A 12,387-nucleotide genomic window follows, 5' to 3' on the forward strand; every position below is an offset into this window, starting at 1 on the left:
CCCTATTAATTATTACTTTTTCAGTCGGCCCCCCTCACTTTTCCCCCATTTTCCAGAGTTAGAGCCTCCCCTTCTTTTTATTATAATATTTCGCGTAGCCGCAAGTGAGTTGGCCTTACCCCCCACCCTCGAGTTATATTAGTTAAAAGGCCCGGATTATTTTGATGTAATAGTTTGTAAAAAGAGTAGAATACAGATAGTCAATGTATAAATCCCCCCGAGTAATTATTGAGAATCCCCCTCCCTCTTATTATTTCAGGTCCTCCCATAAATTATAATAAATTTCCCTTTCATTTTTTAGATTATCGTGAAATTCCCCAATATCGTGCCTTCGCCGGGAATTATTATATTTTCTATTCTCCGGCCAAGGTCACCAGCGACTCGAAGGTCGAAAGTTAAGGATGGCCGAAAGAAGTACAGGGCGTATGGAAATGGAAATTCCAAGTGGAAGCCTTGCTGATGAGGGAAAATACGTGGGAAACAGTGGATCCAGGAATACCACCCACGGATGCAGCACCGCTTGCCAAATGGAATGAAAGGAACCAAAAAGCCTGCGGAACAATTAAGTTGCTAGTTGAGAAAGGTCAAAGGCACCACATTGTCGATAAGAAAACGACGAAGGAAATGTGGGTGATTTTGAGGGAGCATAATGAGGAAGCTACCTTGTCAAATAAAGTGGCAATTTTAAGGCAAATCTACGATTTAAGGCTTAATGAGGAGGGGAACGCGGAGGAGCATTTGTCAACTCTGTGCAACCTAGTGAATCAGGTAACCGCACTAGGCAAGAACTTTGAGGATGACGATATCGTGGCGATAATGCTCAGCAGCCTTCCCGAATCCTACGGCACTCTCGTGATGGCATTAGAAGCTAGGCCTGAGACTGATCTCACTCAGAGTCTAGTGAAAGGAAATATAATTGCCGAATGGAAAAGGAGATCTAATCCGTCAAATACAAGGTCTCCAGAGTTGGCATTGAAGACGAATAATCCACATGAAGGTAATCAAAGTTGTTTCCTTTGTCACAAAAAGGGTCATCGAAAGGCAACTTGTGGAAAATTTCTACTCTCGAAACAAAAGCACAACCCGAAAGGTGGGATACAAAAGGCGTCCACAGCCCAAGCTGACCATAAGGTAAACAGGGACAGTGAGGATGGGAGTGGCAGAGACTATGCTTTCATGGTGTCAAGCAAAACAACAACATCGACTTGGTATTTCGATTCCGGTGCCACTAAGCACATGACAAACTCCGTGAATTTCTTCACAAAAATGAACACGAATTATCGATCGCAAGCACGTGTGGCAAATGAACGTGTGTGCGAAGTGTTTGGGATCGGTTCAGGTATAATCGAATGCCAGATTCATAACGGTGAAAAGAGAAAAATTGAACTTAATAATGTTTTGTACGTTCCATCTTTTGACAGTGGGTTGATATCGGTAAGGATTCTTGACAAAAAGGGATTTAAAGTCATAATAAATAAAGGACGGTTGCCTGCATATAAAGGAACAAGTGAATGTATGATAGGTGACTGGAGAGGGCAAATGTACGAACTGAGACAAATAGATCGTGCTTACAGTGCCCGCGTCAAACATACAGAAAACTGTATACACACTTGGCACAGGCGATTTGGGCATCGGGATCCAGTGCCTATTAAGGCGTTGACGAATGGCGGTATTGCTGAGGGGATAAGAATAACAGAGTGCTGCATCAAGAAGCTCTGCGAAAGCTGCATACAGGGCAAGGGAAAGTCATCATAAGTCGAGATACGGAGTTTATCGAGTTGGAAGAGGACCAGGAGCCAACCAGAACTCCAATAGTCCTGAAAAAGGAGCCTCGGATGGTTTTCATAAGGAGTGACTGTGGGGACGAAGTAGAGAAGGAGGAAGATAATGAACCAGAGCTAACAGGGAATGACAATACAGCAGAAAATTCCGAAATACTGGAGGTATCGGAGAATGATACATCAGGAACCACTGAAGGGAATGAGTCCAGTGAAGGTGGAGTACCATTGATTGACAAATTGAGGACAATTGGTACGCTCACTGGAGAAGACACTAGGAATCAAGAAGAGTCAAGCCTAGATGAAGATGACGAATCAGAAGATGATGAACAGGATTCTGATTCATTTACAAAATCAAGAGGGATTCGTCAAAACAAGCAATTAAATATAAAGCAAAGCTAGTGCACAAGGTTTCTCGCAGAAATTCGGGCGAGATTATGACGAGACTTTCGCGCCAGTAGTAAAAAATACAACAGTCAGGATTCTGTTGTTAATTGCTGCGGAGAGGAAGTACATCGTCAGGCACTTTGACGCTAAAACAGCATTTCTCAATGGAAAATTGAGGGAAACGATCTACATGAAGCAGCCTCCAGGTTATTTCATCGAGGGGAAGAAAGACTGGGGTTGCTGTCTGAAGAAGAGTATCTATGGATTGAAGCAAGCGGCGAAATCCTGGAACGATCGTTTAAATGAGACGCTAAAGAAATATGGGTATGAACAATGTTTTTCCGACAAACGTTTATACAGATCTACTGATGAGGCACAAGAAGTTTATTTCGCTGTGCATGCGGATGACTTCATTATCATCAGTAAAACTGAAGACAATATTGAGAAGCTGAAGAGTCAATTGAATGACGAATTCAGCATTATCGACCTTGGAGTTCACACTTGTTATTTGGGAGTGAGAATACGCAGAGACAATAGAGGAGATTTTTTTATTAGTCAATCAGATTACATCCAGAAGATTCTCCGGAAGGCAAAATTGGAGAATGCTAAAGGATCTTCATACTTGGTGGATCTGGGAAACGGAAAAATTCGAGTTTCATCCCCAGAAATTGTCAATGATCATTATCAGAAGTTAATCGGATCATTGCTGTATATCGCAGTTAACTCGAGGCCAGATATCGCAGCATCCATATCGATATTGAGTCGACACATCAAGGATATGACAGAAGTCGAGTGGAATGAGCTTCAGCGCGTCTGCAGGTAGAGTAGAGTACAGTCAACTATGAGTTGAGGATGAGCCACATCAGGGGAAGAAAATTAGAACTGATGGGCGGAGGCAAGAGACAGCAGGATATCCAACAGCGGTTTCGTCTTCATGCTTAATAGAGGGACAATCGATTGGGCAAGTAGAAAACAAACTTATGTGTCTGTTTCTTCCACAGAAGCCGAAATCGTCGCCTTATCAGAAGCGTGCAGAGAGGTCGTCTGGATTATAAAAATTCTGGATATCTGTCATGAGAGTCCTGTGGATCCAGTAGGAATAATGGAGGACAATCAGAGCTGCATCAATAGCCTGCAAGCTGAAGGGCCAAGCACCAGGACGAAGCACATTGACACTCAGCATTTCTATGCAAGAGATCTGCAGAAGGGAGGAATCGTCAATGTTCTGTATTGCCCTACAGAGGACAACGTGGCTGATATTTTGGCAAAGCCATTGGGACCGCAACCTTTAAAAATGTTGTCAGAAGTGATGGGTCTGAAGGACTGGACTAGAGGCAACGTCAAGCACCGTTGAGGGGACGTGTTGGAAGCAACGGTGACAATAATATTGGCACACAGACATGGTCTGTGAATGTATGTGTATCGGGAACAGTTTAGCCTCTGAGGCGAATTGTAATTTACTCGATCAAAATATATTCTAATAAGCAGACGCTGTTTACTTCTATCGACACCTTTCGAATCTCTCAGTTCCTCGCCTTATCTGTAAAATTATCCGTTGTTACCAACAGAAACGACCAGAATCACGAAATGATCTCGAATCGTATAACTCTATGAAATATATGATTCCTATGGATGTATCTCTCTTAAACCCAAAAGCAGGCATGGGAAACCTCCAGGTAGCTCGGAGCATAGCCATAAACTCGAATTAGAAATCCAATAAAGTTTACAACCATTTCAATAATAAGGGTCTTAGTACTAGCATAGTGGGGGCAGTAGTGGGGGCTTCACAGGTACTAAGGTGGGGAGTATCCCATGAAGCATGTGGCAAGAATTTATCCTCCGGAAGGGTAAAACTTGTCGCGCATCTGATTATTTTTTAATGCACACATGAAAAAAAATTGAAATTTTTCTGATCGACTTATTTCGCTGCTTTTCCTTTACTTGAGTCTAATTTCTCCTCTTTTCCTTTTCTTAAGCGTCACCCCCACTTCGGTTGATCTCAGCGGAGGAGAAGGGCCTTTACGATCTGGGTCATAAAGGCCCATCACCCGATACAATGGGCTTTCGTCTACCCTTTGTTACGCACTAATAGAGGTCGGCAGCACGACTTGCTCTCAGAACAGAGTTGGCCCAGCCCTGCCCAAAAGTATAAACATTGATAACATATATAGAGCGAGCCAATTCCCCTGCACCAAATTCCGTAGGTCCCGTGAGTTGAAGTGGAGACATTGCTTTCATAATTTTGTAATTTTTTATTCAAATTTTCAATTCAATCAAGGATGAATATGAGGAGTAGGCAAGATTCTAGACTCATGCTCTTTAAGAGCTATAGAAACTGTTTTGGGGTAAAAGTGAGCTTTATCGACTTTATCGCTTGAACCGCCGCGTCACGTCTCTCTGTTGGGCCAGGTCCCTAGCTCTTTTTATTATGGCTTGGAGCCCTAGGCTGTCCCTCTCAATGTTCTTAACCCCTTGGTTGTCTTGTCTCTCACGGGTCTGTGTCTCATCGCCCAAAACCTCGGAAATGCCCTCACCTCCCACGCGGCGGATGACCTCTTCAGGTACTGCCGAGTCATTGAGGATGCCCCTATCGAGAAATTTCGCTCCACACTCCGTTTCGGTCTGTTTGAAGGGGATAAGTCTGACTGCCCGCGCTTTGACCTCGCGAGTTTGGGGTAGGGTCAGGATGCCTCTGCCCCGGATGATCCTCGTGTTTGATGCGCGCCTATTGCAGTTGATTCGCAATTCATCCGCGTGCTTGTGTCTCCGACACTTTCTCAGAGTGTCTGTTTCATAATTTTTACTCGAATGTCACATATGCCGGTCTGGCTAAATCGGGGGTTAACAACAATTTGAGTTTCGCAATCCTCGCTCCGGTTGATCTCTCGAATGGCACGCACGGCTCTACAAATGAGGCCCCTAGAGCTCTTATGGCATAGCTTTAGATCTTCGTCGTCGAACTTGATATAGGAATCCAGGTGTTCCGCGATCGCCGTGTAGGGATAGCTCGTTATTATGAACACATCGCTAGGCATTGTTGGCTTTGCGATCTTTACGGGCAGGGCCATGTGTTTGTATAGCGTATATTTAGTCAGTGTTACCATGGGGAATGTTAAGATGATCTATCTTGTCCTTGTGATAATACGCTGTGAGTTCCGCGAGTCGTAGTAGTTCCGTAATATGGGAGGGTTCTAATCGGGCCGGTATTTCCACCCGCTTTTGGGTCTCTGAGATTTCCCGAGCGGCCTTGATGAGGCTTTTTCCTGGCAGTATCGAAGGGTGGAGGTCTCCATTCCTGTGGAACAGGATGGAGTTTATCAGGGTCTGCGTGTCCACCTCATGTTGTGCAATCTCGGCATCTAGTACGTTTAGGAACCCGGCCAACTTTTCATTATATTGGGTCTTTTCTAGCCGATCTATGAGGTACCTGACCGCGTGATGGACGGTTTGGTTGAGGAGTTCTACGGTTTCCCCAAATCTACGTACCTCTGTTTGTATCCTCTCGAACTCCGAGCGGATGAGTTGTGTCTGGTTCGCTATGAGCATTAAGGTATTGCTTGTCTTATTTTTAAGGGATTCGATCGGCTTATCATAATAATCTGCGTCGTCCTGATCCATGGTCCCAAAAAGTACTTTACTAATCTGGCCTATGAATCCCAGGACTGCCCTTTTCGACCGCTCCCCGTCTTCCGATAGTGATTCGTCAGGTCTGAGCATACCGCACTGAGTTTGACCCATTGCGTGACGATTTCTAGCCTCAACCCCAGGAATTCTCCCGCGTCGATGTGGGTCAGCATTTTCCACGTGGTGTGGTAAGTCTGTACCCCTGCGTATTTCATCGAAACTATCATTTCCGTTCCTAATTTCCGTAATTTCAATTTGTCCCGTCTACGGGCTCTCGGTGAGCCTGAAAAAAACACAAAAATCCCTTGTCTTCATTTTCGAAATGGAAAATTTTTCTGCGGGGAAAGGTGACACGTATTTGTCCGGGTTGTCTCGGTACGCTTGGGGACAATGGGGGTGTTGGGTCCCGTTGCGCATCTCGGAGTGTGTGCCCAAGTGTCAATATTCCGTCTCCTTTTTATTGATTTTCTTTTTCCGTGGGTTGTGTGGAAAAATAAAAACAATAAGAACTAATAAAGCCAGTGTTTGTTTACCGTGTTGACCGTGTTGTTTACAGTGTTTATGAATGGTCTGTTTCATGAATTTCAAACGTCAGTGTGTGAATGGTTGTGCTGCTTTTGTAAAGTGCAGAAACTCGTCTACTTCGTGACTCACGTCGACGATTTATGTAAAACACAACTTTTAAAGAGCCCGCCATTTTTTCCCTAATAAGTAATACATATTAAACCTGATTCACATTATCCATTTTACATTTTTATTATAGAAAACTTTGAACAGTTATTAATTCTTTTAAATTTGCTTTTTTTCCTTTTCATTTTAAGATTTTCATTGATAAGAAAGTTATAATCAAAATGCCAGTAAAATTTATATTCTTTTATTCCCGTTATTTTAACTTTAACGCAAACGCGATATACTGACGACCGTCTACAATTGCAAGTTGTGAATTTCCTGATTAGAATTACGATTAAATCGACCACAGGCCTCCTCTATTTATCCGGAGGGAATTGGGCTGTGACACATTTTTTTTTCATTTTAAATTATCACAAAGTTCCTAAGGAAGTACTGAAAAATAGAAAAGCAGACATCTAGGATATTCCAATTTCGAAAATCGCTACTTCATAATTAAAAATCGGGTAATTAAAATTTTACACTTTACCATCGATCGATCAATCTACAACACTATTGATTTTACGGTGAAATACCAAATACCCTTTTTTCTCGAGAGTTTAATCATATGAAAATAAGTCTCATTCGCCTCTTAACTGACGTGTCGCCACCTAGCTTCATTTTTTCTTCCTAGTGTCGGCCTTGAGTTCTTGTCGTGGCCGCCGCTGGCGCATGGTTTCGTATGTCGCCCGTGCGTACATCCTTTCCCCTCTAGGTTCTCCCATCTTTTCGGTTATACCTTGGGCCTGCCGCTACGTGGACGCTCTTTTTCAAAAGTTTGCCGTCATGTATATTGACCTGTCTTATGAGGGAAGACCCCCTCAGGCTGTACCGGTACGCGTGTGTTTTTCGTGTTCGAGTTGATCGTTTTTGTGTTGTTGTGTATTTAAGTTATTATTATATATTTTTTTTCCAGGTACCTCCGCCGGAGGAGCAAGAGCGGGAGATCGCGCTAGATATGGGGGTGGACTAACCTCTGGTGAGGTGTTTCCTCGTTTTCCGTAACGAGGGGGCCACCAATTTTGGTCGGGTGAGTTTTATTCGTTTGATCCCCCCTTTTGTCATCTCTTTTTCCCAGTGTCTCACCCCATTCTCTATTTATTTTCCAGCATAGAGGGTGGATTGGGAACGGTATGCCCGCTATCTTTCCAACGCGAGCCACCCCCATTAAATGAATTTTCTCTTTCTAGATTGTGTAACGAGCATCGGGGATGCCCGTTAGGATCCCCAATAAAAATCCAAAAATGGAGAGAGAGAGAGGCAGTTGGGACGTAGGTTAGGTCAGGGAAATTAGGATTTCCCCCCTTTTGGGGTGGTTTAGAATAGGTTAAGGGTTAGAGGGAGTTTTAGAGGATAGGGTAAGCCCTCCGGATCGGGTAGGTCCGGCTAAAAAGCCGGCGCTCCAGGAAAAAGGGTTTAAGGGATTAATTGGTACGGGTGGAAGGCCGTACGGGGTAAAAATATTAACAACCCCGACGGATTGCCAGAGACTGTTTACGGGTGGAAGGTCCTATGGGGCAGATTCAGTCACTACCCCTACGAATTGCCAAGACTGAATACGGGTGGAAGGCCGCATGGGATAAATTCAGTCGTTATCCCGGCGGATTGCCAAATTAATTAAGGGTTAGGGAAATAAAATTAGGGTTAAGGATTTAGAAATAAGGGTCTTTTAGTCACGAGAATCCCGGAGAACCGATCCGGAAAGAGAAACACGGGCGATAGGAAAATTTTAGGATTGGAGAATTAATTCAAATTTGAATTAATTCCCCTGCGAAGGGCTTGACCTAGAATAAGGTAGAGGGATCCACCAATCGACACCCGATCGATTGGTAGGCGTGATTAGGGGGTCAGAGCAACGCGACACTGACCTCCGAAAATCAGTTGCGCATTAGCCGCGAGAGAAAACACACGTGAGTGAGTAGTGAGACGTGATAGTGCACCATCCCGAGGACACCAGGACAATTAGCTGCCACCAGGATGGTCCAAAAACGAAAGAGAAGGGCAACGAGAAAATCCATCGTGAGTTTTTACGGTTTATTTTGAGTATTTCCCCATTTTTGGCGGCTCCCCGATAATTATTGGCGGATGTGATATTTTTCCGAGCCATGGAAACGGCGTCGGTTGTGTCCCCCAACTTTTGGGTGGTTTTGGAGAGGATTTTCCGAATAATTTCGGCGTACATTATTCCCCAGTGCGGTTGGGAGGTCATTGGGGTAATTTATGGGGTTTTGGGGGTAATTTTGAGTGAATTTTTGGGTGAAATTGTCCACGGCCAACGAACCAGGCCGGTGGTTCTCCCTCGTGGCGCAATCGAGGCCGCCACGAGTGGCTGTATGCAACAGGTGGGAAATCGCGCGTTAAATTTCCTCGTGATTATTAATTGTTTTAAGGGGACTAATTATGCGTCTTTACGCCTGAAATTTTGTGGGGTTGTGGGGGAGAAGGTCCCGAGCCAAATGGTTCAGGGTTTTCCGGAATCTGCCGAGCGGATTCCGAGTTATGGAATTTTGAGTAAAGTTAGATGTTTTTGGGGATTTCTCCTCGCTGCTAACCGAGCAGCGAGGCATAGTGCCGTCTCTCTCGCTCTCTCTCTCGCTCGCGCTCACTCGTTTAGGGGTCCGATTCCGGGAAATTATCGATTTCCCGGGCGAAAATAATATTTCGGTTATTCCTCGGATTATCGCCAATCGATAATCCTTGAGGCCGCATTTATGATTTAAGAGGGGAATTAAAATTATGCTTGGGAATTTTGCTGGGATTCTGATAATTAGAGAGAATTATAAATTGCTAATAAAATTGGGAAGCAGATTAATCTAATTAAATCGTTATCATTTATTATTATTGTACCGAATTTTTACATGAATAGCGGAACACGTAAGCACAATGTTTTGTTGCATATATTTATTTCTCGCCTCCCGTTCCCTTTGATATTTCACCGTCACCTTTCCCCAAAAGCCTAATTATCCTTTCCGTTCCCTTCAGGTTCCCTTTTTGGTTTTTGAGTATGTTTTAGGGTTAGAGTTTTAAGAGTTTGAGTTACGATTTTCGGTGAATCGAATATCGAGGTTAGTTAAGTTTAGGATTAAGGACTTTTTCCGGTTTGGTAATTCCGGTCGAAAATTATCTGGCGCCCATAAGGTTAAATTTTAGCAGGTTTTTGTTAGGCTCAGGGGAAGTAGGGCGAAGGTAATGGGCATTTCCCATTCACCGGGAAAATGTCACGTTACAATTGTTATTCTTTCTGATTATAAATTGAATCCCGAAAACTAAACAACAAGTGCAGATGTGCACTAGCAGTTCAAGCCTTAACTATCCACTAAAGAAAACATTATTTTGTGGTGGTCTGGTCGATTCTTCTTATTCATAACATCAATTAATGGAAGGGTGTTTTAAGAAAACGAAGAATTAAATCATTTCTGTATTAGAGGAACAGAGGATCAAAGGGTCAAAGTACATCTGGCCCTATTTATGTACGATTATTGGACTGTTACAATCTTCCGATATCTTTTGTTACTTACTATGTTTATAGAGGTTCCTGCTGATTACAAATGGTTCCCCATAAATTCAAACCACGCACTACGTAATTGTTCTATCTTCAGCAATGACTTAAGGTTGTTGTCGTGTAAACCCGTTTTTCTACAGATTTTTTTAAAATTTTGCTATAGATAGCTCTTAAATTTCCCTCCAAAATGAGCACAACAAAAAACCAATCGTCAGTTTCTGAGCTGAGATATGATTTTTTGAATTAACATGGGTTGAAATGCATTTCACCGTTTTTATTTAAAAAAAAAAAACCACTCGACATTTTTTGATGAAACCAGCGTATATGGCGTATATGGCTGTTAGAGTAGAGAGCAGAGTAGATTGGGATCAATGAGGTAAAGGGTTGCCTCATTGCTCAATCTTCTGGGGTAGATCGAAGATGTCCTCAACTGCATCTTGACTCTCGTGAATGACGGGGGGCTTCTCTCGGGGTAGATGTCCAGAAAGCCGTCCAAGGGGATCCTATACAAGCTGAATTGTATTGTCGAAGAGCAGCAGTATCTCGAATAGTCCTCAAAACTCCGGTTAGCCTTGAGTTCACTCAGCACCTAAAGGATCCTCATCTGCCAATAGTCGGGCGTTAGCTTCTCCCAGAGATCAGAGCAATTGAGAGGGCTTAGACATTTCCTTAGCTGAATCACCCAGTTGTTTTTGCTATCAGCATCACTCAGAAAGCCTGTGCTGCAGATGGAGTTAGCCAGATCAACCTCATGAAACCAATTCTGGGAAGACGGTGAGATCTTATCTTCAGTATTTTAACGACCCATAGCAGTCCCTGCTTGATAATTTCGTATGAAATATGGTCACAGTCAGTCTCCAGCCTCACTAAATATCCCGCACAGTTTTTCGGAAGATGAAAGAGCCGTTTGACGAAGCTCAGTTGTGCCATCTCCAGCTTCTCCAAGTCTCTCAATGCCCATATCGCAGAGGTGTATAAAAGTTGATCGCACTATACTAGAGTACAGAGCTTTCATCCCTGACCATGAATCAGAGTTAATTTTGGCAATGATCTTCAGGGCCGCTACTGAGGCAGCACAGTAGTCATAGTTAGGTACTATGCCAACCGGACATCCATTCAGTTTAAAATCGTGGTCTCTCGAAGGGAGAGGTCCTCCCCTCCTGAAGACCACTACTTTCGTCTTGCTCACGGTGATGGTAAGACCAGACAACCGGTAGTAGTCTTCTAGGATTCCTAAGTTGCGCCTCAGGTCCGCGAGACCATTGGCTAGCACAATCAGATCATCTGTGTAGAGTAGGAGATTGAGATCCTTCCTGCCGTCAATATTCACTCCAGAAGTTCTCCTCGACCCAAAGAAGGAGACAATATCAGCACGGTACAGGTTAAAGAACAAAGGGCTCAACTTCTCTCCTTGAAGAACCCCTTCAGTGATACCCACTGTATCTGAGCAGCCATCAGAGGTTTTCACTGACAAAGTTGCTCTGTCGTACAGGTTTTTTATGACCCCTATCATTTTAGAGCTAATTCCGATGCTCAAGAGCTTAGACCAGAGGAGGTACTGTGGGACCGAGTCGAATGCTCTGCGGTAATCCACAAAGAGAGCATATATCCGCCCTCTCGGGTGCCTCAGACGATTTTGGACAACAGCTGGGAGCGTGAAAAGATTATCCATAACGCCTCTGGATTTTCGAAAGCCCGCCTGTTCCTCTGGGATTTTGCTGTATCGTTCTGCCCACTCTCATAATCAGTCGTTCAAAATCGAGGTGAATAGCTGGATCTTGACATTAAGCAGAGCAATAAGAGTCCCTCTGTAATCCCACGGATCGTTCTGATCCCCTTTCGTGAAGATCATACGTAGGATTATACTGGTCCAGTCTTGGGGGAGTACCCCAGTGTCGAAAATCTTGTTAAAAAGCCCCAAGAGATAACTTTTCCGTCGGTCGGGAAGGAACTTGTAAAAACCAACCGGAATCAGGTTATCACCAGAAGCCTTTCCAAGTTTATAGTGCTGAATACTCTTGTTCAGTTCGTCCATAGTAATTGAGTTAACCATGGGCTGGGGACGCACAGTCCGGTAGCTCAGTTCTTACATTACTCTAGGTGGATACATCCTGTGGAAGAAAACGCTCCAGTCTCTCAGGTTTAACACCTCCTTCAGCGGATTCCAACCTTTCGCAGCCCGCACCGTCTTCCAATAGACAGAGTGTTCCCTGTTGTTTGCAAATTTATCCACTGTTTCTTTTTTGTAGGCGTTTTTCTTTGCCATCACAAGATTTTTGAACATTTTATTCATGTCACTCGGGTCTCTCTAAACCCCTTGACTGGGGTGCGGAGTGCGCGGTTGAGCCACCAACCGAGCGCGTCTCCGGGTGGTGGATAGGAGGACGGCCGGGCGGAATAACCACCTCGGCGGAGGCCGGGACAGAAATG

The 12,387-nt window shown here is 44.0% G+C and overlaps 2 protein-coding genes across 2 annotated transcripts; one reads left to right on the forward strand and one right to left on the reverse strand.

Moving 5' to 3' along the window:
• Positions 1–459: 459 nt before the first annotated feature.
• LOC105272858 (uncharacterized) lies at positions 460–1,755 on the forward strand. Its single transcript, XM_011315090.1, has one exon. The coding sequence runs from the start codon at positions 460–462 to the stop codon at positions 1,753–1,755; it is 1,296 nt and encodes a 431-aa protein (XP_011313392.1).
• Positions 1,756–10,807: 9,052 nt separating this feature from the next.
• On the reverse strand, positions 10,808–11,470 carry LOC105272859 (uncharacterized). The gene has a single exon (XM_011315091.1). The coding sequence runs from the start codon at positions 11,468–11,470 to the stop codon at positions 10,808–10,810; it is 663 nt and encodes a 220-aa protein (XP_011313393.1).
• Positions 11,471–12,387: the final 917 nt, after the last annotated feature.

This window comes from Fopius arisanus, unplaced genomic scaffold, assembly GCF_000806365.1.
Source record: "Fopius arisanus strain USDA-PBARC FA_bdor unplaced genomic scaffold, ASM80636v1 scaffold00347, whole genome shotgun sequence".
Lineage (NCBI taxonomy): Eukaryota > Metazoa > Arthropoda > Insecta > Hymenoptera > Braconidae > Fopius > Fopius arisanus.